Source organism: Heteronotia binoei, chromosome 6, assembly GCF_032191835.1.
Source record: "Heteronotia binoei isolate CCM8104 ecotype False Entrance Well chromosome 6, APGP_CSIRO_Hbin_v1, whole genome shotgun sequence".
NCBI lineage: Eukaryota > Metazoa > Chordata > Lepidosauria > Squamata > Gekkonidae > Heteronotia > Heteronotia binoei.
In genome coordinates this window covers 82,147,517-82,175,181 of record NC_083228.1, presented here as the reverse complement: position 1 = coordinate 82,175,181, position 27,665 = coordinate 82,147,517, and the positions used below count along the sequence as shown (strand labels likewise).

Below are 27,665 nucleotides of genomic sequence, written 5' to 3'. Positions count from 1 at the left end.
TATTAATTATCACATTAACCATGTTAAGTGGCTTACAAGTATTCAAACCACCATGTACTGGTAGCAAGCACTTTATTCTTAAATTTTCCACAGGCCATACCTTTCTTATTAGTTACTGAGTTGGTTTTGTATGTATCCTCAGAATGTGTGTGGGGGGGTGGGGTGTTGAATCAAGGAACAAGAAAGGAGTGGCATGGAATGTTGGAGAAACGAGGAGGGGGGAAAAGAGCAGTGAATTGTAACTGGTGGAACTGAAGGACGAGAAGAGAAGATAAACAGGTAAATCTAAAAAGGCTGGGCATGTGGAAAGAGCGGAGAATCTGGACATTACCTCTAGAATAGCAAGATCGTTCATAGTAACGACAAGATGTCTGGAGCTTTTGTTTTTGTTTTTGCAGAGACTGCAACAGCATCTTTGGGTTTAGAGATTATTACACCTGCCTGTCATAATGGTAGTTGAGAGACTAGCAGAGGGAGACAATTTTCCACTGACAGATACGTTGGTCTAAATTAATTTCACTATAGAAGTATATACAGTAGTGTAGATTTTTAACAGCGGCAAATTGTTTTGTTGATGCATTTATTTCCCTGGCTACCTTCTGTTTAAAAAACACTGGTTAGCCATATTGATTTAATTGTGTTTTCTTTAAGGTTGGATGAGCCCACAATTTGAAATTTCCCTGCAATCCTGGGTATAATTTGCCCCTTCTGTGTCTCCTTTATGTCAAGGGTGATTTAGAGAACATTGTACCTGTCTATCATAATGGTAGGCATTCAGCCTGGGGCATCATTAGATAAGTCATCTTCTAAATAGGATGGATTTTATGTTAGAAGGTAGTAGCTAGCCCTGACGCATGCATGGTTCTTTATGAAGCCTGTGCACTAGAAAAGATATGTTCACAAAATCAATGGTGCACAAACAGTGCTTTATCTTTAGCTCATTAGCAGACTGGATGATTTTCATCCCTAGTAAGTAGATGGGGAGATTTAAAACAAAGCTGCTTTCAATAACCTCATTACTAAATCTTCTGTATGTTGTCTCTGTACTTTATGAAATCAGGAAGCTTGACATTGTAGAACTAAGGTCCCTAAGGTAATACCCACCAGCACCACTGATTTTACCAGTTTCCGATCCACTAATCCAGGCATAATACCTGTGTTTGGATTTATAGTTGGAAAGCCAAAATCTCAGTTTCAGATCTACTGCAAATTGCCACCCTAGACTCTGAAAGGGATGATGTTTCATCGTTGTGTAGAAAGGAAAGTCAAGTCAAACACATCTGTGTCTGGATTATTCAGCCCTGTACACTAAATTAGGAGGTGTCTTTGTTTTACTGTTGGATGTGTTTATTCCTGGAACTTTCTCTCTCCTCTGCTGGCTGGGGGCATTTGGAATCCTGACAGGTATTTCTCTTTATTGCAGATATGGTCATTTAATGCAACATTTGTAGCAGTACATTATACAGAGCAAGGCCATTTAATTGAGGCTTTAATTTCTAAAAAAACATGCATTTGATTTCTCCATATTTTTTTCATTCCCAGTTTTTAAAGTGTAGAAATGTTTATGACCTTGAGCCATCATGGTTCTGCATTGGGAGAGGGAGAATTCACTTTTGTATAATTGTAAATATGGAAAGAATCTCAATGATATTGAAACACTTTGTTCTAGAGCTGCATGCACCAAGTTGGGGAAGGGTTAGAAGTTTATTTCTATAGTTAGTTTGCTAAAAATTGTGCTATACTTGTTCAAAATACTGGTAATTTCAGAAGCAATTTTTATGTATGTAATATTTATATTTTTATGAGTTCTTAAATAAAAGACATAAGAAGGAGATTGTGGGTATAAAATAAGGGTTGCTATTGGTTTTGGGGAAAAACATGTGCCCAAGTTGTATAGATATAACAGTGAGATTTTAACTGTTTGTATTGTCAGCAACTTTAATATTAATTTATAAATTAAAATGTGACTCTCAATGTGATCAAAATGTATAAGGGTTACATGTTTTGAATAGATGTTGAACTTACATAGCCAAAACTGCAGAGAAGCAAATTAACCCAATCCTCGTATTTAACATTTTCTCTTAGCCAATTTTTCCTGTTTTATATTTTCACATGGTTTAAACTTATTTCAGTAAAATATCAGGTAATGCCATTGTTCCAAATGCAAGCAATGAATATCTTTTTAACTTATTTGTAACTCTAGGACATGCTACTCTCATCTGTTATTTGCCACATCTTTTGTATTCCATTAGAATTATGCATTTTAAAATGGACCCTTGGTGGGTGGGGATTGTGAGCAGCAGGTTACCATTACCAGCCCAATGAACAGTTTATTTAATCTGATGTAGACTGAAACCACTTTCCCAAAACATTGCCTGGAACCAGTGTTATAGTATGTTTGAAATCATTTAGATTTTTATTAGAACCAGCATGTTCACCAGGGCCCTTTTTCTTTTTGGTAGAAAAAGCCCAGCAGGAATTCATTTGCATATTAAGCCAAACCCCTGATGTCACCATTGTTTCACATGGTGCTTTTTGTAGGAAAAAACCCCCAGCAGGAATTCATTTGCATATTAGACCACACACCCCTGATGCCAAGCCAACCGGAACTGCTTTCCTGTGTATTTCTGCTCAAAAAAAGCCCTGTTGTTCATTATAATACCTTATTCCTACTGGCTGTATTCTAAAGCATTACACGTTTTTTTTTCTTTTATTTCTTCTTGAATCTTTACCATTATTACTGATCAATCAAAATCAGGCATGATAACTTATTGCTTAACCCCAAATGTTATCTTGTAAACATTGACTGTCTAATATCTGCTCAGATGGACTTTAATTAAAACATAAGGCCTGGCTAAATTACTGGAATTATAGTGAGAGGGCTACAGAACACAGCTAAACCATCTACAAAACATGTTGCGATGAAATTGCTGTTACCCAATTAATATTAACACTAGTACAAATAGCTACTGCAGTTCCTAGGAAACAGTGATTCCTGATTCCAATAATTTTGAGATTATTAAAGACAGTATGAAGATAGTGGCATCTCAAGTGCTATGAGGTACCTTTTGAATGGTGCCTTTACCTTCAGTGCAAAACATTTCGAATGGTCTTGAATGTCTTCCCAAAACATGTTTTTTGAGGGAGAGACTGGGAAAGGGTGGCTTGTCTTGAATTTTCTTTCTAAAGGAAAGATTAACATGGAGGTCATATATCTGTCCTTCTCTATAGACACCTTCCTACAAATTAAAAGAAAAAATTGTCAGTAGAAAAGCTGTCTCCCAATAGTTGTCACTTAAATGCCCAGCACCAATAAAATAGTAGAAGAAAACAGTGTTACTAGAGAGACCAAGAAAGAGAAGGACATGGAAATCTGGAAGTAGCCTAAATCAAAGGGAGCCACTCACCCATTTTAACCAGATCTCCTACTAGAACATATAACTGTAACCCTTGATCTGGGACTTTAATGGTTTGGTGTTTTATGTGTTATACAAGATTATTCAATGTTTAATCCATCTTAAATATAGCTATTTTTATGTCTCCCATGGCTTTGCTTATCTTTGTCTGACACTGGTCTTATCTGGATATAGGAAAGCTTTATTCTTACCAGGTCATATAACTGTAGTGATGAGCTGCTCTGAACATCCAGAGATGGTCTCTGTTTCCCAAATCGCTGTGAAGAACTCCATGTCTGCTCAGTCTCATGTTATCTTCAAGAAGATCTCTCGTGACAAAGGAGTAAGTAGCACAGCACGTGGTCTTAATCCATAATTACGGTACCTAAAAAATGGCAAACTTTTCTCCAGCCACTCAACTAGATTTGCTGATGCTTGCTTGCCAGATATGTAAACAAGCTTTCATATGTATTATTGCTGTAGAAGCAAAATGTTTTCTTGGGGATCACTACATACCAAAGAATATGGGGTCTTTGTGGACAGGACTGTAGTGCTGCAGTTTTTCTCAGCTATGCTTGCCAAAACTTCCTTCTATATGCGTGTTAGCAGTGAAGGTCTAGTACTGAGTCAGGGGCTTCAGCAGGCTAGAATGGCTCAGATATGCCTAGGCTTGCCACATCTGTGTTGGAAAATACCTGGAGACCTTGGAGATGGAGCCAGGAGAGGAGAGGGTTTGAAGAGGGGAGGGGCCTCAGCATAGTTCAATGCCATAAAATTCACCCTGCAAAGCAACCATTTTTTCTAGGGGAGCTGCTCTGCCAGCTGGAGATCAGTTGTAAAAGCGGATCTGTAAAAGCTGGCAACCCTGGATATGCCTCTTCAGTTTATAATCACATTACATCCTTGTGCTGAGATCAGTGAGCATTTGGGGTCACCTTGTCCAGTCATGATTTTCTAAATCTTACAGGTTACTATCTACCTAGGAAAGCGAGATTTCATTGACCATGTTGGTGATGTGGAACCTATAGGTGAGCTCAGTTTGGTTGCAGGCTTCTTATTTTCAGTTTATAGAGGCTGAATATCCTGTGTCTTAGAGTGGTTCGTTCTCTCTTTTCTCTTTGCTTATTCTCTGCAGATGGTGTAGTATTGGTGAATCCAGAAATTGTCAAGGAGAAAAAAGGTCAGACAACTTATCTGGTTGTGTTAGAGATTAATACTCAATGTATTAACGTGCTGATTTTACAATTAGAGATGTATCACAGTTTACAAATTAGTAATCCCCCAAGATAAGGACATGAGACATACTCTTTTAGATCAGATCAAACATATTATTTTAAGTATTTTCAACCTGCCCTCAACCAAAAAATAGTTTCTGGAGTGCTATTCCATCCCTCTATATTTGTAGTGTAGTGGTTAAGAGTACGGACTCTAATCTGGGAGAACCGGGTTTGAGTCCTCACTACTACACAGCTGCTGTGTAGAGCGACTCGCAGTTTCTGTGAGAGCTCTCTCAGTCCCACCTACCTCTGTCTATTGTAGGGAGAGGAAGGGGAAAGAGATTGTAAACCTCTCTGAGACTCCAAGTGGAGGGCAGACTATAAATCCAATCTCCTCCTCTTCCTCTTCTATCTCAATCAGTGAAATAGGGCTAAATGCTTCAGAAAATTCCCAATCTTTTGGGTGCTCTCTGATATCGGTTGATAGAATTCTTACTTGCTTGGGCCTTATGGCAAAACAGTAATTTGCCTGTCATGCTTAGTTCACACATAAGTAAACTAATGCCTCATAAAATGTGGCCTCTACTGCAATGTAAATGTAAGGTGAAAAGATGGATCTTGTGTAGGGTTGTGAACTCCAGGTTGGGAAATTTTTGGAGATCTGGGGATGGATCTTGGGGGTGGTGGGATTTAGGAAAGGGAAGGAGCTCAACAGGGTGTAATGCCGTAGAGTTCACTTCCCGGAGCAGTCATTTTTTCCAGAGGAAATTATTTGTGTTGTCTGGAGATCAGTTATAATTCTGGGAGCTCCCCAGACTTCTCCTGTAAATTGACAACCTTAATCCAGTAAAACATCCTGAGACAGTTAACCTGCATAATCAGAAAGGCTGAACCTCACTGTAATGGCTTACTCTTTTTATGTGAGACTCTTTATATGTAACCTCTGTAAAGGAACTTCTCTATAGTGTTCTGAAGTGACGTGTGGTATGCTGCCTCTTTGTGTCAGGTCTGCAGATTCAATAACCAGTCGATGTAGATACAAAGAAACTAGTTTATTGATACTGGATCCTTGTGGCCTGAGCCAGGAACTAAAACCATACAGTAAATACATTGCATATAAAGATCACTTCAAAAGCATTCCTATGGGCAGGGAAATTGTGCAGGGGACATTCACACATAGATGTTACCAGTACATTCTCATGTTGATTAGGCGTAGTGGCCTTGAGCCTCAGGACAGTGAATGACTGGAGAAGTCTTGGGAAGTATATGTATTAATTGGATTTATGACCCTTCAGAATACAACACAGCTATCTGTCTATCTATCTATCTATCTATCTATCTATCTATCTATCTATCTATCTATCTATCTATCTATCTATCTATCTATCTATCTATCATCTATCATCTATCATCTATCTATCTATCTATCTATCTATCTATCTATCTATCTATCTATCTATCTATCATCTATCATCTATCATCTATCATCTATCATCTATCATCTATCATCTATCATCTATCATCTATCATCTATCATCTATCATCTATCCATCTATCCATCTATCCATCTATCCATCTATCATCTATCTATATTAGGAGTGTTACTAAACTAACTGGTCAAAGCTAACAATTATAAAAAGCCAAATGATATGCTGTTAAAAATGTATGAAAAAATCTGAGTTATGTTGCAAATTGCAATCAGAACAAGATTTTTATTACTGGACTTTCCTCCTAATTTTCTTTAGAATGAGGTCATATGATGGAGATGATAAACAGAACTGCACCAAGGTGGCTCAAAGTGTTTGTAAACTCCTACCCGGCTTTTCAGAAACTCTCCCTTGATCAGTGATATACTGGGGAAACGTTTTAGTTAATACATCAGAGTTGCACAGTCATGGAAGCATGGTATTATTACAAGCAGTAAATAAACTCCAAAGAAGCATATTGCAAAAAGCTAAATGTAGATTCAGTCCACATCCATGTTGCAGTTGACAGGAGAGAAAGAAGCCCAATCTAAAGAATATTGTTCCCTATCACAAATGGCCAGCTACTGTGTGCAGGTACAATTGAATGGCTTCTACAGGAGAGATCTGTAGGTGCACCTTGCTCCTTGCAGAGTCATGAAGACAGAGAAACAAAGGACACAGAAAGAGAAAGAAGAGTCAGAGAGAACATCCAACAAAGCGAGGCATCTCATTCATTAATTAAATATACCTATACACCCATGCACATCTAGAGCAACAAAACTCCTCTGTGGGTCCAGATATGCTGAATTGCCTGACTCCAACGTGATATCCAAGGCTGTTGGCAGATTTAATAAGAGCAATGTGGAGCACTATTTATCATTTAATGAGACCACCTATGCAATTCCTATATGAAATCCATCTGAAAAGTCAAACTCCTAAAAAATCTATGAAGCTGGTAGGTGCGTGAGTACCTGCCAAAAGACTATCGGAGGCATCATTATTGGGATCAGATTATTATAAACTGGATCCAAAAGTTTATATGCTTCAAGTTACCTAGCATTTTTTGTCCTCCCCAAGAGAAGTGTTGCTATCCATAGCCCAGATACTTTTCACTGTCTAGGGTAAGTGTAGGACCAAGCCTTTGTTACTTAAAAATATATATATATTCTTATTACAGCCACAACTTACAAATGGCCACTCTTAGACCTCTAAGTGCACCTTCTGGATGAGAGGGCGATATTTATAGCACATTGTGCATGAAATCTGTAACATTCTATGTGTGTTCTCCCCAGTGTATGTGACACTCACTTGTGCTTTTCGATATGGGCAAGAAGATATTGATATTATGGGTCTCACTTTCCGGAAGGACCTATATTTCTCTAGGACACAGGTGTATCCATCACTAGAAAAACAAAGAGCACTTTCCGAATTGCAGACATGTCTACTGAGTAAGCTGGGTGAAAATGCATATCCATTTGTTTTAACTGTAAGTACTTTGAGATTATTATTTTTTTACATTTTGTATTGGACTTGCTGGGGGGAAAGTGTAGATGACTGGGGAAGGCAATGACAAACCACTGCATAAAAAGTCTGCCATGAAAACGTTGTGATGCAATGTCACCTAGGGTGGCCAGACCGTCCCGGTCTCCCGGGACTTTCCCGGTTCTGGCCCCCAATTCCCGGCTCCTGGGCTGGCTATACCGGGACCATTAGAAAGTCCCGGTATAGCCAGCGGGGAGCCGGCGGGCCGCGCGCGCGGGCAGGGAAGGCGGCGAGTGAGGGAGCCAGCGTCCCTGCGCGTGCGCACGGCGGCCGCGGGTCCCTTCCTTCAGATCAATGAGGGGTTATAGAGTGTTTCGAGCCCGTCCCTGTGGCATCGGTCCCATCGTTGTGGGGCCCAGGGGGCCGGCGCAGCGGCACGCTGAAGCAGCCTGTCGGTCACTTCCGGGTTCCTGTCCTGCATCTCGACCTGTGTTATTAGTGACAGGCTGCTTCGGCGTGCCGCTGCGCCGGCCCCATGGGTCCCACAATGATGGGACCGATGCCACAGGGACGGGCTCGAAACACTCTATAACCCCTCAAAAGAACAGCAGTCTAGCTCGCTTCCCCTGAGCCCTGTCGCCATAAGCCTCAAGGGGGCTCATTTTGCGGCATCTCCCGGCGGGAGGGTGGCACCCGCACGGGACACATATCAAATGAAAGAGGGGGCGCAGGACTATCAGAAACAGCCGGCGGAGGGAGTCGGGAGACCACCCCACTGGGGAATCCACACCCCGAAAGTGATGAAGGTGGCGCAGATAGAGCCAACAGAGCAAACAAGACAAAATAAATAGGCTGCATTGCTCTGGAATGCAATGTGAAGCATAAGAGAGGCCTTGCCGGATTAGATCAGTCGTCCATCTAGTCCTGCATCATGCTTCCCACTGTGCTCTACTGAATGCTTTAGAAGGCTTACAAACAGGACACAGACCCACCCCATGGTTTTATCGCCTCCCACCCCATCAGTCACTAGACATATATCAGAAATATCTTGCCTCTGAACATGGAGGGTTGGATCCAGACTGAATTTTCCACTAACAGGTGTAACTTCTGCCAGTTCAATCTTCCTGATGCAGACTCCCCATTTACCAACATGCCATTCCTGAGGGTTCCCTGTCCCCTAGGAGCAGCATTTCAGAGAGATCAATGGATAGTTTCAGGAGGCGGGAAGACAAGGAAGTTGTGTTCCTGGACTAATGACGTTCAGTTAGCAGAAAATCTGGATCCAGCCTGGATGTTCCATTTAGCTCTCATCCACTGATTCAATGAATTTGTCTAAAATAATTTTAAAGCCTCTTTATTCACTTTCTCTATCCCATGAATGTTCCCCTTAGTCATTTGCTATGCACTGAAAAGTCCCCAATTCTTTAGGCTTTCCTTGCTAGGAAGGTGTTCCAACATCTTGATTATTAGGATTGCCTTTTTATTTACCTTTTCTAGTTTTATGAAATCTTTTTGAGATGATGCAACCAGAGTTGTACACAACATTCTAAATGTGGCTGCACTATAGTTACAGAAGTGTGTTGCAATGCAGGGATCTGGAAAAGTCCTTTGAGTGAGCACTCTGGAATGCAATGTGAGGCAGGCTAGGTCGCTGGTTATGTAGTACTTTTTTTGAGTACTAAACTGCATCAACTGCCAACTTTACAACCATCGTCTTTTTGTCAAGTTTCTTCTTTTTCTTGCTATGCAGTTTCCAGACTACCTGCCATGTTCGGTCTCCCTGCAACCAGCTCCCCATGATGTCGGGAAGGTATGTCAAATCTAATTTAAATTATATAAAATAATATTAGGAAAGCAATAAAATAGTGAAATTCAGGGAATAGGAGCTGCTAGTTCCACAAACTAAAGCAGAAAGCAAATATTTTCTTACTCTCAAAGATGTGACGAGGCCCTTTTCTGAACTTTGGTTGTAGGAGATCAGTTTTCAAAGCAAATAAATATTAGGGCCTGAGAAGTGATGACTGGAAGTTTTAGAAATGATCTCAAAAATTTGTTTGGATTGAAAGACTCTCTGAATATTGGTGAGAGATGGCAGATTCAGGGGGGAAAGGTGAATGATTGACTGATGGGGTTCTTTTTGCACTCAGATGTTTAATCAGCTCAGCATTTACTCTAGTCTTTTTCCACAGTGCTGTGGGGTAGATTTTGAAGTCAAAGCCTTCTCTATAAACAATGTGGAAGAGACAATTCGTAAGAGGTAATATTTTGTTTGATGGACAATAGATTAAGTATAGGAAAATATAAGAAACTATTAAATAAAAAAAACCTTTACTGAACATTTTATTTTAAATTTCCATGCATTTTTACCATTGGTGTACAAAATAATATTTTTGTCTATCTTGTTGAGTGTGTGAAAAAAGTGGATTTTAAAAGAATTATTTCCATTACAATATAATTCTTCAGACAGACTGGTCACAGCTTACCTATTCTCCCATTGACTGAGCTGCCTGTTGCTCAGTCTCAATGGAGAGCAATCCTCATTCTCCATCTCCAGGACAGACAAGGATTGAGCCACTGCTTCGCAGAGGAGAGAGAGGGAGAGCCTTTCCTTGATTGGCTGATGGAGGGAGAAGGAGGGAAAGAGCCATGGGTTCAAGGACTTCTCTTGATTGGCTGAGGGCTCCTCCTTCTCCTCCTCTGGAAGGGAAACAGCCTGGGCGGGGGCGGGGGAGGAATCCCATGGTAGCTGATCAGATACAGAGAGAAAGATAGAGAGGGAGGGAGGGGGAGGGAAAGCAAGAGAGAAAGAGAATTAAGTCCTGTGCTTAAGACCAACAATATTATCAGAGAGACAGTATTGGTCTGAAAGGTATCACTAAAGGCCTTTGAGGGAGAACTCATTGGGGTCAGTCCTAAACCCTCCAAAGCAGTTACTTCAGCGTGGGGTCTGCCAGACCCAGATTCTTGCTGTAGAAGCTGACTGGGTGATTTCAGACCAGTCACAGACTTTCAACCTAACCTACCTCATAGGGTTGTTGTGCAGATCAAAGGGGGGAGAGGAGAACAATTTAAGCTGCTTTGCCCCCCCCCCCCACTGTGGAGAAAGTATGTGCTTTTCCTAGTTATATGGTGCAGGGTGCGGGGAGAAGATGGAAAACTGAAATCAGATCAATTCTCCTACCGAAATGGCCACCTTAGGTGGGTGGGAAGACAGCAAGGGGGGGCACTCACCCAGAGCCTCTTTCTAGAGCCTGTTGTATTTTTCCGCACAACGGGCCTTATTTCTAGTATAAAATATGTTAACAGATTGCCTTTTGTTGGATTGACCTCTGTTTCTACATAGAGACTTGGCTCCAGAGTACACATTTCCATGGGTTCAAGGACTACTGTCTGCAAACCATACTTTTCCTGCCTCCCATGGCAGCCCAAAGTGCATCAAAAATTACTGGGGGAGAGGGAATCCCCAGGAACATCATATTCTGGGGAATTTCAGGCTCCCAGGAGAGGTGAGAAAATTATGGTCTGCAGGCAGAATCCCTTGAGTCCACAGCAAAATTTTGTCTGGATTCAGCTCACAAGCTTGAGTGTCACACAACTTTTTATTAGGCAAAACAGGAAAGTAGAGGAGGGAGCAAATTATGAGCATTCAGGAGTAGTCTCTAGCATTGCACAATCCTAAGCATAGTTACATGCATCTTAAGTTAACTGAAGTCATTAGGCTTAAAAAAGTTGTGACTGATTGGATTGTACTGTAAATGTCCTGAATTCCTTGAATATGTCCAGGAACTTCTGTTTAACTGGATCAAACTTTGAAAGTAGACACCTATTACCAGAACTACAGACCTCCAGTCTTTGTGAAAGTTTGTCTGTGAAAGGAATTGATGCACACTTCATATTGCACTATGATGACTTACCACTGTGTTTTCAGATCATGGCTCCCTGGCGTGTCTCCTGCTACCTCTTTCCCCACTCCCATCTCCACAGCTTCCATTGCTGTCCATGGCTGCCACCATCTCAGTCTTATTGTATTTAGGCACATTGTGTTTTCTGCTCCTCAGGAACTCTGTGCGCTTACTGGTCCGTAAAGTGCAGCATGCCCCTGAAGTGTCAGGCCCTCAGCCTCAAGCAGAGACCACCTGGCAGTTTTTCTTCTCCAAGAAACCATTGCACTTGAAAGCATGCCTCAGCAAAGAGGTGAGGTGCTTTCTTCTCTTGGAACTAAACTGAAGAGCTTGTTTTATGGTTCCCTGGAGATGTTCTGCATAGCTACATTCTGTCTGAGTTTGTTTGCAACACTGGTTCGTGCTAGGAGATATTTGAACTCTGATAAGTGTTTCCACTGATTTTCTCAGGGTGTGAATGAGGCCCAGGGCCCCATATGCCAAACCTGTCCAGGCAAATTACTTGGAATAAAGTTATGTTACATTGACCTGCTCGCCCTCCTGCTAAGCCAGTCCCATTATTCCAGGTGTTTTACCACGGTGAGCCAATTCCTGTCACTGTGACTGTGATCAACAACACAGATAAAGTGGTTAAGAAGATAAGTGTTGCAGGTACAGTATGGTTTTTGGTTATAAACCAGGGGTTGTTAAAGGCAGTTCTGACATTACAAACACTGAGTTACCCCAAGCCATTCAACCGTTGCATATCATCATATTCTTTAAGTTATGCTACTGTTATGCTACTGATAAGATAAACTAGGAGAAAGAGAAAATACTTTAAAAGGCCCTTTTTGGTGTAGCCAGTTTGGTGTAGTGGTTAAGTGTGCAGACTCTTATCTGGGCGAACCGGGTTTGATTCCCCACTCCTCCAATTACAGCTGCTGGAATGGCCTTGGGTTAACCATAGCTATCACAGGAGTTGTCCTTGAAAGGGTAGCTGCTGTGAAAGCCCTCTCAGCCCCACCCACCCCACAGGGTGTCTGTTGTGGGGGGAGAAGATCTAGGAGATTGTAAGCCAATCTGAGTCTCTGATTCAGAGAGAAGGGCGGGGTATAAATCTGTAGTCCTCTTCTTCTTCCTACACATTTTGCAGACTGCAAATAACAATTTTCTCTTTCCTACTGCACCACTGGCATTTTGTTTTGCTGTCTTTTGACTCTGGTGCAGCCCTCTTGTTTTCTTGTCCATAACATAAGCCTTTGCTTTGTCAATGTGCTGAGGCAATGTCAATAGCAGGACTTATAAATTTACATACACTGGGTTACTCTAAGCCATTCAGTCCTTGCATGTCATCATATTCTTTAAGTTATGCTTCTTTCCTGCTACTGGCTGATAAGATAAACGTTTTACAGATTTTATACATGAGGCCAAAGACAGATGTGGAGGAGAAGTCCAAAGAGATGTGATGAATGTACAGCATCATTCTGCATATTCAGGATAGTACTGGGAGGTGGTGCCTACCTAGTAGGCTTTCCTTGTTTGCCTGTAGTTTTCCACTTTTCTTTCCATTGAACTAAAATTATTTTCCCATCTCCTCTTTAGTGGTGCAGGTTGCTAATGTGGTATTGTACTCCAGTGACTTTTACACCAAAACAGTAGCTCTGGAAGAAGCAGAGTGAGTATGCCATGTGTTTTCCTCCCTTGCACTATTGGTTTTATTTTGTTATGTTGCTTTATCTGGGGAATATATTGATTTAAAACTATACATTGCATTGTTTCCTGATTCCAGTCTGGCTAAGGTAAGCTTTGATATATTTCTAGGAACAGGACTGATATCTATCTTGGTAAATAGTTTATGATAAAGATGCCCTCTGAAAGATTTGCATCACAGCAAAAACTAGTATAATTCTCTTCACATAGATGCTGTTGAAGTTAGTAGGAAAGTAGATAGTCAAACTTCATCCTATCAGGTTGGAACTAAAATTGCCTTCTGTCTTTCCATGCCATGGGCGCTCCAGGGTTAAGATACAGCCAAACAGCACCTTCACTAAGACAATGACAATTCTGCCTTTGCTGGCAAACAACCGAGAGAAACGGGGCATAGCGCTGGATGGGAAGCTAAAAGATGAAGACACCAACTTGGCATCCAGTACCATGTGAGTCCAATCAGAAAAGTCATCAGCTGCAAAAGAGAAAGCATTTGCAAGAGAACTTCTCTTGTGTTAAACAAAAGAGCCCTATTTACATTCAATTGGGCTCACACTAAGGGCTACATTACACAATGTGCTTTTATTAGTTGGGTCCAGGTTCCCAACTTGCATTTTCCACAGCAATGCAACAGTGGGGGCTTGATTTCGTTCTGGAGCATGGCATGGGGGAGAGAGTACTACCTTCCTTCTGTGCCATTTTCCTGAGCTGAAATGGGTTGGGGGTGGGGAGTTATTTCTGTAACTTGGGAGCTGCATATGAAGTATTTTGTGCATGTGCAGCTCCAAAATTGGGCAAATAACATCTCCTGTGACTATTTAAAGTTCAGGGAAATGGCATGGGGAGAAGGCAGGAACCCCTCCCTTGATGCCACAACCCTGAGACTAAAGAGATCTCCATAGGCTTAAGATACAATTAACCTCTCCATGTGCTGTTTCCCTAACTGAAAATGGCCTTCTTGGGTGTTTTAGATAGATAGATAGATAAATTTATTGTCATTGTTCTCAAAAAAAGAAAATGAGAGCAACGAAATGAGGTGCTCTTCCACAAACATACCAATGCATCAACACCCCAAAAAAAGGACATATACATAGACCATTTAAATGCATCTAAAAAAAAATAACCCTTCATAACCCTGCATTTAGCCTAACCACAGCACTTGGATAGAAGCTGCCCTTGAATCTATTTGTCTTAGCCTTCAACACTCTATATCGCCTGCCTGACGGTAAGATCTCAAATAGCAAGTGGCCTGGATGTGAAGGGTCCCTTAAGATCATTTGTATCTTTCTTTTACATCCCATATTATACAGATCCACCAATGAGGGGAGAGAACATCCACAAATCTTCTGTGCTCTTACCATCACTCTTTGGAGCACCCTTCTCTCTGCTTCCGTGCAGCTCCCAAACCACACGCAGAGGCAATAAGATAAAATGCTCTCAATGGAACTACGATAAAAGGCAACCAGCAGACTCCCTGACAGTTGTTGTAATCTTAAGAGTCTTAAATAGTATAGTCGTTGCTGGGCCTTTTTCTCTAGAGCTAAAGTATTTGCCCCCCATGTTAGATCCTGTTTCATAGTAATTCCCAAAAACTTCCATTCTGTCACCTGTTCTACCATAACACCATCAATAAACGGCTGAATGTCCAGACTACTCTTCCTATAATCCACTATAATTTCCTTCGTCTTATTTACATTAAAAATAAGATTATTTACTTTACTCCAGAGGGACAGCTGATGAACTTCCCTCCTATATGCAGACTCATCATTCTCAGAGATGAGTCCCACTAATGTTGTATCATCTGCATACTTAATGATGTTGTTACTCAGACTACTAGAAACACAATCAGACGTGTAAATAGTGAAAAGAAGTGGACTCAAGACACATCCCTGAGGAGTGCCAGTGTTTAAGATCTTCACGGAAGAAGTATATTCGTCCATTTTAACCCTTTGTGAACGACCTGATAAAAAGTTCAAAATCCACTCACATATAGAGTCCGACAGCTTCAAATCCTTAAGCTTAAACAACAATCTATGGGGTGATATTGTATTAAAAGCAGAGCTAAAATCCACAAACAACATTCTAACATACGTCCCCCTTTTATCCAAATGCGATAAGGCAGTATAAAGGACAGTATTAACAGCATCCTCAGTAGATCTGTTTTTCCTGTAAGCAAACTGATGTTCAAAGTAACAGGAAGGCAGGAAATAATATATTTTCGAACTAATTGCTCAAAACACTTCATTATCACAGAAGTCAAGGCCACTGGCCTATAGTCATTTAAAACTTTTGCTGGCGTCCTCTTTGGTATTGGGACAATAAGAGAAGCCTTCAAACAAGTGGGAACAATAGATTGTGACAAAGAACGATTGAAAATCTCAGTCCACACCCCAGCTAACTGCCCTGCACATTCCTTTACTACACAACCAGGGATATTATCGGGACCTGCAGCCTTTCTAGAATTTACTGCTTTCATTATACACCTAACATCGTGCTCCCTCACAACGAAAGGAGCACCTTTCTCGGTCCCCAGCGGAGATGTTACTAGTAATTCCGCTTCCTTTCGATCCACTTCGAACTGGGCATAGAAAGTGTTTAACTCCTCTGCCAGCTCCTGCTTTCCATTCATACTAGCCTTTAGCGCCTTGAAATTAGTTAACTGCTGAATCCCCTGCCAAGCTTGTCTCAAGTTATTCTGAGAAAGCCATTCTTCTATCCTGCCCTTATATGCAACTTTGGCCTGTTTAATACCCCGCTTCAAATTTAAACTTTGGTAGAAAAAACAATATTGTGCCTATCTTTCCCCCTGAAAGCAATGTAATAAATCATGATCCTACATGTTTTTCTCCAATAGCATTAAAGATGGAATAGACAAGACAGTTATGGGGATCCTGGTTGCTTACAAGATCAAGGTGAAACTCACTGTCTCAGGGTAAGCTTGGAAGTATCTTAGTTACCTATCACAAGTGGCTTTTCTTTTGTTTGCCAAACCAGGATGAAGGATGACAAAGGATATGCAGAATCCTCATTAGGCCTTCAAACATGTTATGGCCAATCATTTATTTATTTATTAGATTTCTGAGCTGCACTCCTCTGCCAAAGCAAGGCTCAGGTTGGTGTACAACATGATAAAATAATACAATCCATAATAAAACATAAAAACAATAAAACACAGAAGTTACATGCAAAGATGGCACTAAGAATTTCAGTAGTATCATTAACTCGTGGGGTGGGGAGGAGAGCCAGAAGGATGTAACTGTCGGTGTCCTCAACCAAAAATGCCTGGCTGAACATCTCTGCCTTACAGGCCCTGTAGAATTGCATCAAATCCTGCAGGGCATGGATGTTATTCAGCAGAGAATTCCATCAGGTTGGAGCCAGGGCAGAAAACACCCTGGCTCTGGTCAAGGACAACTGGACACTTCTCAGGCTGGGGACCACCAGTAGATTCTGATCCACTAAGCATAATACCCTTCTGGGGCTTTATCATAAATAATTATCCCATAGTTAGCAGGTAAGAACATTCCACTTTGGTATTTGTTTGAGTGTTCTCAAAGTAAGAATAGCTACTGAACTGGATCAAATAGGTTATTGAAATGGGATAGTGTGCAAATACTACATCAAGGATTAAAAATTATCTTCTCTGAGGTGCATTTTCTAAGAAGAAAATATGAAGTATGGCCAAGTGGCTTTAGTATATTTGTTGGGAAATATTGTAAGTATTGTATTTTGTGTTTGCTTATTTCCCAGCTTGCTAGGAGATTTTATTTCCAGGTAAATCTGTTATCTTTCATTTTTTTCACTACTGTGTTTCCCCAGTTTCCCAAGTGTTGATAAGTTCAAGAGAAGCAGTGCATGAGCTGCTTCCCTTTGGATGAGAAAATACTTGGAGACTTATGGATTTTTAAAAAATGTTTGCTTTATTTACAAATATGCATGTAAAGCACATGTGCAGACAAAGAGGCAGATCTGCTACCACACATCAAATCTCCAGATAAATATTCTGTATTCCAAGATGCTTCAGCCAATTTAAGTTGTTTTTGTCTGCTACATAGTCTCATTCATTTGTCTATTTTTTCATTCTCTCTCTCCCTCTCACTCCCCCCCCCCACTATCCCTTCTGGTAATCTTCTCAAAGTTTTCACAAGTACTTGAACAAAATAGAAACCAACTTTTCTGTTCATTAACCTAACTGAAAAGAAAAAAGGTCAGCCAGTAGCTACAAGATATTTTCAGACAGCTCTGAAAGCAAGCATCCTTCTTCATGAGCTAAGTGGGGTCATTTCCATATGAAGTTTTTTGTGCAGCTTGGTTTCTTAACTATATGATATCCCCCGATGTTTGCAAATGGAGTCATTGCACTGCTGATTTCTTCCCAACTTTCCCTCATGTTTTTTTGTGGAGTCTGGACACTTTGCCGCACTTTTAAACTGTCTGCCCTCATTGTTCTGCTTACACACTCCACTCCCTAACCATCTCCTTTTTTTCTCTGAGTTGCTGCTGTTTTTCCTGGCAGTTGCTGCCATTATGCCATATGTATAAATATATACATGCCAGGGCACATCTCTTGTGATATACGTGAATGTACATGCTTCAAGAGATGCCCCCTGTACCCTCTGACATTTCCAAGCATTGTTTCAAGAACTGGACCTTCTTGAATTGTGTTGTGTCATTTAAGTTTTCTTGGCTCATCCCTGTGTGGGAAGGAGAGTTAAGACTTCTTGAAATTTCACATAATGGGTGACATACAGTAATTTGGTTATAGATTCAGTATTTAGTGTAATGGCTTTAGCAGGACAGAGTAGGAGGCAGCTGAGATTCTCTGGTATGCAAATATGATGGATTCCCTTCTTTTTTTCGTATCTGAAAAGTGATGTAGGCATGGAACTGCCCTTCCGTCTTATGCATCCTAAACCAGAGGAGGTAAATGCAACAGGTCAGTAGGATATTACTTGTTCTTTTTCAACTCATGCTTGCTTTCCTGTCTTTGCATATAACATTTGGAAAGATATCCTTCTGGTTCCGCAGAACTCAAAGGAAGATTCTTCCTTAGAAGTGCAAAGAAGCCAATATAAAGAAAGGCTGTTCATACAGCCCTGAAAGACAGAGCTTTGGGAAATGTGTTTAAGTGATACAGAAAGGAAAATGGATACATTTGTACATTTTCTTTGCATACCCCCAAGTAAGAGCCTATGTGTTCCTAATAGGGTTACTAACTCAGCACTGGCACCCAACAGGAGATTTCAGGGCAAAGTGATTTGGCACTGTGCCAACATGTGACATCACTTCTGCTATGAAATTGGATGCGATGTGATGTCATGTTGGCATTATGCTCTATGTTTTCATGGCAGAAGTGATGTCATACATTGGTGCAGTGCCAAATGACACTTCTTCCCCTTCCCCACTACTTTGTAAAGCAGCAGCTTGGGATCAGAGATGGAAGGTAAGAAACTTGGAAGCCCTAATTCCTGAGGGTTCTAGTCCTCCCAGTCAACAGTGGGAGATGCAATAAGCACTATCTGACTTGTACATGGAGATGGAATTGCAGTTCAAGGACATAGGTCAGATAAATAAGGGAGCAGTCTGAATATGAACAGCCCAAGCTTTCAATAACTTTATCAATACTGTCTGAGTCATGGATGTTTTCCATTCATCATTAATGTGCCAGTTTCATTTCACTTTACTAGCATTTTTGTTGTTGATGAACTTCAAAACCAAACCAGGGCAGGAGTGGGGGGAGGGCTGGTCAAGCAGGCAAACAACCAAAAATGGCTGAAGTGTGAATCTTCACACCTCAGGGTACAACTGCCATCATTCCCCTTCTACTACCAGACAGCTAGAGACCAAGGGACAAAGTCTCAGGTCCTCCTGCAACTAAAATCAAGAAAGTCACCTTTGCAGGGTAGGACACTTTCAAGATGAGTTTCACAAACTATCACTCTAGTAGCTGTAGCCAATGAGGGCTAAAGTACTGGATTCAGATTGAAGCCTCATGAATTCAAGAACTCCACAATAATATAATTATTTAAAATTGTGCAGAAATAATCAAAGCAAAGCAATAAACAGTAAGGATAAAGTAACAAAGCTAAAAGTCTTTCTAAGCATTTTTACAATCAATGGTTCAAAGTTTCAGATATTACCCAACCGCAGACTGAGCTCTTCAAGGTTCCAAGCGTCAAAGTTTGAGACAAGATTTCCAGTCACTAAGATCCATCACACAAGACAGCACCCAATCTAATCCAAGCACAGGATCAGCCACAGCAAATGCCTGAGGCAGTGGCCTGTGATCCAACACAATAGTCAACACAATAGCTTGTAGTAATGGCTTTACCACAGCCCTCCTGGCTGGTAACCCAACATACAGTGGCCAAATGCAGCTGTCTTGGCTGGTAGCCATCACATAGCCTGTAGCCAGGGCTATTTTTGTAGAAAAATCCCAGCAGGAACTCATTTGCATATTAGGCCACACCCCCTGACAGCAGGAACTCATTTGCATATTAGGCCACACCCCTGACACCAGGCCAGCTGGAACTGCGTTCCTGTATATTCCTGCTCAAAAAAAAGCCCTGCCTGTAGCACAGAACTAGAATGAAAACCTTTACTTTTTTAACTCATGCTTGCTTGAGGACTAAAGTTGGGCAGATTCTAATTAACCTATCAAATATAGGGCAAATTAAGTAACCTAAACTCCAGACCTGTTACTAAGGTGATGATCTCACCAATAAGAGGGGCTTGTCAACTGGATGTTCTGCAGATGATCAGGTTCAAATGAACAAATACCTCTCTCAGGTGCTAACAAGATGGAACACACTCTCCCCTATCTCATGACCTTGGAGCTACCAGGCCTAATGGAATGACCTGCAGCTAGGTTATCTCCGATCTCTCTTATCTATGGCTCATTATGCTCACACATCTTACTGTAGATTTTCAGAGCAGTAAGATTTTAATATTGATTTTGGATTCTTCTGTGCCTGCCTTACACACCATTCTTTTTCCTCCAATGTATTTATTCTGCAGCTACAATTTTAAAAAAACCCATACTTTTCTAAATGGGATGGAACATCACTTGTGATGCGGGAAGGGGTGGCATCCAAAGTTTGTGTTTTTTTAAATCACATAATTGCCTTATCTAATTTATGCAATTGCACTATAGCATCCAGCAAGCACCTTCCATTTAAATCCTTGTGGACCATGTTTTGCTCATGCGTTTGAATGAAAGGAAACAGAAAGGAATGCAGGCAAAGAGAGAAAACCTGATGTTCAGTCAGTCACAGTCAGTCACATTTTATTTTTATCCCGCCCTCCCCGCCAAAGCGGCTCAGGGCGGCTAACAACAAGAACTTAATGCATACATTGTACAATAATAATAATAATAATAAATAACATTTTAACTACAATGGATTAAAATCTATTAAAATTCTAAAAAGACTAAAATGTTGAAATTCTAAAATGTTGAAATTGACAAGACCTTTTTTTTTTTTTTTTTAAACTGAGAAGCAACTGTGATGCCTCATTTTCCATATTGGGGCGTTCCAGGGGATGCTCTGCTATGTTATTAGCCATTGTGAAAAATGGGGAAGAGTAGCATGATCTCATAATATGGGGAGACATGTTGAGTGTACAGAATGCATGGTGGAACCCACTGACACTGGCATTGAAAGCTGTGATTTTCTAATTTGACCCTGCACACAATTTTGGCAGTTTTTAAGCCTGTCCTGTGTGGATTGCCCTCTTTCTCCATATTGATCAATCCCAAGAGATTCTTCGGCTTGGAGGCTAGCAGAAGGCCCATGTGGCTCAGCTGCCATTTTAATGTTAGGCTTCCAGAGAATGCCAAATGCCCCTCCCTCCAAAAAACTATGTTCACTAAAGCATTAAAGGGAGAAATGTTTTCAAGTTTTAGGCTTCTCATCCCAGTCTCTCTCTCTCTCTCTTTACATTTTATGTCAATTTCATTCTGCGCTGAAATCCGCCCCCATTTTTTTTTTGCACTGGGGATGCTGGTATTTGCCTCATCTCCAATGCCCCTTTCAAGTCAATATCAGCAGGGAACTAAACCTCACACAACTCTTTTTAAACTTCCCCCCATCATTTTAATCTTTTTATTCAGCAATCTGAGACTAGCAATAGTCTCATATTGCTAGACTCATGTCTCTCGCCAAAAAATTAAAAAAAAAATTAAATTAAGGAAAAATGGAGCTTGCACACTGATGAAGGGGAAAGGATGGTGGAAAGTACAGTGTGGGTGGAATTACCTTGATGTGGACAGGGAATAACCTTCAAGGGGTGGCAAAAAAGGCGGGAGGGTGCAATTTGAGGGAATCCATACGCATTTTAATTACCTTCAGCTTGGAAGTGAAACAAAGGAAAAATTGGCACAAAAGCACTCAGAAAACCTGGAGAAACCGTGAACAACAAATGTGCTGAGCACTTAAGGAAGGAAAATCAATGCAACAACAAAAACTCGATGGACATGCACAGTGAAAGCAAGGGAAAACACCTGTACATAATAGGCCTGTGTCTCTGAAGTTTCTAACAGCTTGCTTTGTTTCAAAGGGAAAAACGTTTCTTTTGTGTGGCCTCTTTACCAGGCCATTTTACAAGGTAAGAAGCCTGAACCAGTGTTGAAAACTTGAACAAGAAACTGTGTAAGAAAACCAGTTTCTAGACAGTTGTTGTTGCCTCCACACATCTTTGTTAGCAGTCCCTTGTTGTTCTGATTTTTGTGTTTCCCCCTCCCCCACAGTGAACACTGAAAAACTGGGACAGCAAGGGATTGCTAAGGAAGCTGTGAGGAAACAACAACAACATAAAGGGGACAAAGTGAAATGATCCTGGCACAGGAAAACAGCATTGAAACTAGGCCTCTATGCACTTTGTATAATCTGAGCATGAGCACTATTAAAACCACCATTTGTGAGCCATTAACAGAGCCATTGGGGTGGGCGGGATGGCTATGGAAACAATATTACAGGAGCTCTGGTCACCCTGGGGGCCTATAGAGCTGAGCAATTTACTTGACTGACATTTGTAGAGTTGCTCTAGGTGAGGAGAGAAGCCCATAGGGAATCTTTGTGTAGGGACCAATAGTGGTTCTTGACTGTTCTGGCCATCACCTTTAAATAAAGTAACACAAGAGAATAAAAATGAATGAACCAAATTTTTGAAAGACAAAAAATGAGTAAGAGAAAGAAAAGGAATGGGTAAAAGTCTTTCCTCCTGCTTCATACTGCTCTCGCTTAATGTATTTCTATTTTTCAGTTTGTAATATCTTTAAAGTGGTACATAGCAGATCAGAGTTCTTTTCTTGCTTATTTTACTGGAACACTGTGATGAATTGAGAATATGCAAGCTAACTATAGGTAGAGCCTGCATCAAATGGTGTACTTTGGGAGTGGGGATGGAGGTATCAAATGGTCTTTTAAATAGATTATTTAGGTCCAGACAAAATAAGCCCTATCCAGTTGAGTGCAGGCACAACATTTATTAGTAGAGGAGATCTGTTTTCTCCATCCTTCCTGTCAATGCACACACATGGGCATGTGTACATATTGCAAAAAAGACCACTAAAAAGAATAGGATGGTTCCACGGGCTCTCTGAAGCTCCCATCTCTTTGAAGTTTTTCCTATATGTTCCACACAAATAACTTGTTGTTTAGAGCATGAAGAGGGGGGCATATGGAAATACAGAAGGTGCACACTCACATACCTCATGATCCCTGCAATGCCCCTTTGCATTGCCCATCCAATCTCATTGGTAGCATGGGGGGCTCTGCTGAACCCACAGAGGAGTACTTATACCTGTATTTGACTGGACCAAGCCCAAGATGTTTATCACAGAGCTGCTTCTGATGTGCATTTTTAGTCTACACAATTTATTTTGAGAGCGTTATTGTATTCTGTGATGGAAGCTATGCAAAGAAAGATTAAACAGCATTATTTTTGTTGAGATAGTGACTGGATATATAGTTTAACAGAGTTCTTGGAAATGCTCATGTGGTATGGAAAAACCACAAAAACAAGGAAAAAAGCATGTGAAGCAAAAGGTTCCTTCAGGAGGAATCTCAGGCAACTCACCCATATAGGGAATATACCCATGATACAAAGATGTTAAGAGGGTCTCACTTCTGTACTTCCTATTGTGGAACAGCTTCCTCATTTGCTTCAGCTAATTCACAGCATACTATTTGCTCCTCTTTTTTCTCTTTCAAAAGAAAAACTGGTGTTACTACACACACCAGTCTCTGCACTCAGTGTAGATACCTCCTGCAGTCTCTGGGTATATAAACGGACTCTTTGTGTGCATTCTCTAAACAACAGTCTCTCATTGAGGATACACCCAGAGTCATCAAGGAACTTTCAGTGCAATCCTATGCAAGTTTACTCAGAAGTACCTCCTTCTTTATTCAGTGTGGTTTACTTTCACATAAGTATGCCTAAGCCTTCAGTCTTTAACATTCTTTCATTGCAGGCTCTAGCCTGAATTTCTTTAGGCTAAACCCATTCACACTGATCAGACAGCAATTTCCAAACCTCCATGGTTAGGGTTGCCAACCTTGAGGTGGGGCATGGAGATCTCCCAGAATTACAACTTATATCTAGACAATGGAGATCAGTTTCCCTGGAGAAAATGGTATACTCTGCGGCATTATGCCTCCTCCCTTCTCCAAACACCTCCCTCCCTGGGCCCCACCTTCAAATCTCCAAGCATTTTCCAACCCATACTTGACAACCGAGACCATGGTACATTTATGTGTAATATAGTCTGCATCCTCCTGTGAATCAGGTGAATGACATAGTTCTATTCCATGTCAGCCTTACTGTGGGAACCTAGTTGCTCTACCCATATACTGTTTCTTTGGCAACATTGCTGGTGCATTGCAGTCATGAATGAGACAAAAAGACTCTTTGTATGTCACCATTGCACAAGAACTGTACAGAGAGTAAACATTGTTGAAATTACACAGATTGTACCCTGATCTGGATAGCCTAGGCAAGCTCAATCTCGTCAGATCTCAGGAGCTAGGCAGAGCTGACCCTGGCAAATACTTGGATGGGAAACCTCCAAGGAATACCAGGGCCAGGACACAGACGCAGGCAATAGCAAGCCACCTCTCTGAAAGTCCAAGCCCCACTATGATTTCAGGCACTCATGTACACACACACACAAATAAATTACACAGATTGGCAGCCACTCAGCAATTTTTGCTTGCTAGTCCAAGGCTTTGAGACCACTATGTATTTGCCAGAAAATTCTGAGGTGCATTGCAATTCCACTGAAAAGCAATGAGTCTGCTTTGTTCTTAATTATGACTGCTTTACTGCTTTCTTACCTCAGGGCACAGAGCACTTGTATTACATGGGCACTTTTTGTAATTTAATCCTCCATAGATATTTCTAAAATACTTTCAATACTTTCAAAATTATTCCCTTTTTAAATGTTAAGAGAATGGCAGTGGCCATAATTATGTATCAAGAGTTATGGATGCTGTTAAAGTTAGCTTTTCTAACATGTTGATAAGTTACTTCACTTGGTTTTGACCAGGAAGAAAATACTTTCCTACCCGAGGTGAGGGGAGAGAAGCCCATTGCTCTGATTATCAAGGCTCAGTTAGCTCAATCTTAAGACTTCTCCTCAGTGTTGAAGCAGAGAAATAATGAGGTCTGCACAGACTTACTGGTTTGAAGCAAGGTTTACTTTATGGTACCATAAGTAGAACCCAGTCGGGCATGGGCCCCCAAAATGACTGAGTTAAAATCATTCTACATACAGACAGTTTTATTCACACAGAAAACCAGCAGGCAGGCACACAAGCTTAGCTGATTTCAAAGGGTCCCACCTCCACTAAGTTCCCCCTGGTAAAATTCCATGACTAAGTTTCCTTACTTATCTATATACAGCAAGTCACATGTAGGAGGCTGTTCCCTTATCTAATCTTACAGCTGGAGCTCACACCCGCTGGGCAGTAGTCAGTTTCTAATGGCAGTTTTACAACAGACGCCTTAGTTTGAAGACAAAGCATATTTTTACTCAATATGACAAATATTATTATTGGGGGTATTAATTAGTTATTCAGGGGCTCCCCTTCAGTTTCAAGTTCTGCAAAATGTAAAGTGGTAATAAAATACCTCTGAGTTCATGCAGATTGCATTTCCCTCACAACTGTTTACTTTAGTGCACTGAAGATTAAAGAGTATGACTAAGTTCCAGGCCACAACATTGAACTTTAGATAAATGTGAGTAATGGTATTTCATCACTTTTAAGCACTGGCTGAACAAAGGGTTTTCCAGGTCAGGGTACATTACTTCCAGGAAGATTTGAATGCCAGCACTTCTCATTTGAGAAATTAAGCATGAGTAACTGTCAAAATCTGAACAGAAGAGAACTGCTTATCCTGAAGGTTGTTGTAAAGCAATGTAGCAACTAGCACAGAGAAACCTTAACCAGGAATCTCATGCCATCAGCTCCTGAAGAGACCACCAGTGCACTGCCTGAGAATCCACTGCAATAGCCACTAATCCATCTATTTTCATAAAGATGCTTAAGATGTGTCATGAGGGGAACACAGAAGAGAAAAGGCCCAGGGCAGGGAACACAAGCCATCAGCTCTTAAGGAGACCACCAACAGTCTGAGAGAATTCTATTGTTTTATTTGGTATTTTGTGTGTCTTTCTTAAATTTAAAATTCAAACCACCTTGAGTGCCTTTATAGAAAGCAGTATATAAGTGCAGTTAAATAAACAATTTTAAAATATATGGTTCAAATTCATGTCATAGCCTAAAAGAAGATTTTGTGGAAAGCAGCAACACAGAACTATTTCTGTCCTATTGCTTTTTCTCTACCTACTTAGATGGGTGGGGTGGGGGGTGGGCAGACAAGGCATCCATACTGAACCGGTGGTCGGAGTATTTTCAGGTTCTCTTCAGTGCCAACCGCGTAGTTCAAGATTCAGCAGTCCACCTCACCCCACTTCAACCGGTGAAAACAGAGTTGGATGAGATCCCCACCCTAGAAGAGACTGTTAAAGCCATCAAGCAACTGAAAAGTGGCAAGGCAGCGGGAGTTGATGGAATTCCACCAGAGATCTGGAAGCATGGGGGCACAGTACTACATAGCTCACTTCACAAAGTACTTGTCACCTGCTGGGAACAAGGCAAATTACCACAGGACTTTCGCGATGCAATCATCATCACCCTATACAAGAACAAAGGGGAAAAGTCAGACTGCTCCAACTACCGGGGGATAACCCTGCTCTCCATCGCAGGCAAAATCCTTGCCAGAATACTCCTGAACAGACTGGTGCCCACCATTGCAGAAGAACTCCTCCCAGAGAGCCAGTGCGGCTTCAGAGCTAACAGGAGCACCACTGACATGGTATTTGTTCTCAGGCAGCTCCAAGAGAAATGCAGGGAACAGAACAAGGCTCTGTATGTGACTTTTGTCGACCTTACCAAAGCTTTCGATACCGTTAGCAGGAAAGGCCTGTGGCAAATCTTGGAACGTTTAGGATGTCCCCCAAGGTTCCTCAACATGATCATCCAGCTACACGAAGACCAGCGAGGCCAAGTCAGACACTGCAACGACCTCTCGGAGCCCTTCCCAATAGGCACAGGTGTAAAGCAAGGCTGCGTTCTCGCGCCAACTCTCTTTACGATCTTCTTTAGCATGATGCTTCAAAGAGCCGCAGTAGATCTAGATGATGACGATGGTGTATACATCCGCTATCGCACCGATGGCAGCCTGTTCAACCTGAGGCGACTAAAGGCCCACTCCAAGACAATGGAAAAACTCATCCGAGAGCTACTGTTTGCTGATGATGCTGCACTCGTCTCCCACTCGGCATCAGCTCTGCAGCATATGACGTCCTGCTTTGCAGAGGCTGCCAAGCTATTCGGCCTAGAAGTTAGTCTGAAGAAGACAGAAGTTCTCCACCAGCCTGCACCCCAGGAAGATTATCACCCTCCCTGCATCACTGTGGGTGAATCAGTTCTGAAGACAGTCCAGCAGTTCAGCTACCTGGGGTGCATCATCTCCTCAGATGCCAAGATCGGCAAGGAGATTGACAACAGGCTGGCAAAGGCAAACCGTGCCTTTGGCCGACTGCACAAAAGAGTGTGGAGCAACAAGCATCTGAAAAAAGGCACAAAGATCAATGTTTACAAAGCGGTTGTGATGACAACCCTCATCTACGGCTCCGAATCGTGGGTTTTATACCGTCATCACCTGCGACTCCTTGAGCGCTTTCATCAGCGCTGCCTTCGCACCATCCTCAACATCCACTGGAGTGACTTTGTGACCAACACTGAAGTCCTCAAGAGGGCGGAGGTTACCAGCATCGAGGCACTGCTGTTGAAGACGCAGCTGCGCTGGGCAGGGCATATTTCTAGGATGGAAAACCACCGCCTTCCCAAGATTGCCCTGTATGGCGAACTCTCCACCGGCCATTGAAATAGAGGGGCACCAAAGAAGAGGTACAAGGACTCCTTGAAGAAATCCCTTAGCACCTGTCACATC

General features: G+C 41.5%; 1 protein-coding gene across 1 annotated transcript in view; it reads left to right on the top strand.

The window, feature by feature from the left end:
- Nucleotides 1-258: 258 nt before the first annotated feature.
- The window catches only part of SAG (S-antigen visual arrestin), a 30,995-nt gene continuing 3,588 nt past the window's right edge, over nt 259-27,665 (top strand). Inside the window, exons 1-14 of the mRNA XM_060240857.1 lie at nt 259-279; nt 3,591-3,738; nt 4,363-4,423; nt 4,531-4,575; nt 7,371-7,564; nt 9,311-9,370; nt 9,750-9,817; nt 11,619-11,754; nt 12,029-12,113; nt 13,044-13,116; nt 13,460-13,597; nt 16,003-16,080; nt 16,899-16,922; nt 18,020-18,084. Of these exons, the coding sequence (XP_060096840.1) occupies nt 3,628-3,738; nt 4,363-4,423; nt 4,531-4,575; nt 7,371-7,564; nt 9,311-9,370; nt 9,750-9,817; nt 11,619-11,754; nt 12,029-12,113; nt 13,044-13,116; nt 13,460-13,597; nt 16,003-16,080; nt 16,899-16,922; nt 18,020-18,084 (1,138 nt within the window). The 5' untranslated portion in view covers nt 259-279; nt 3,591-3,627. The remainder of the gene's footprint in view (nt 280-3,590; nt 3,739-4,362; nt 4,424-4,530; nt 4,576-7,370; nt 7,565-9,310; nt 9,371-9,749; nt 9,818-11,618; nt 11,755-12,028; nt 12,114-13,043; nt 13,117-13,459; nt 13,598-16,002; nt 16,081-16,898; nt 16,923-18,019; nt 18,085-27,665) is intronic.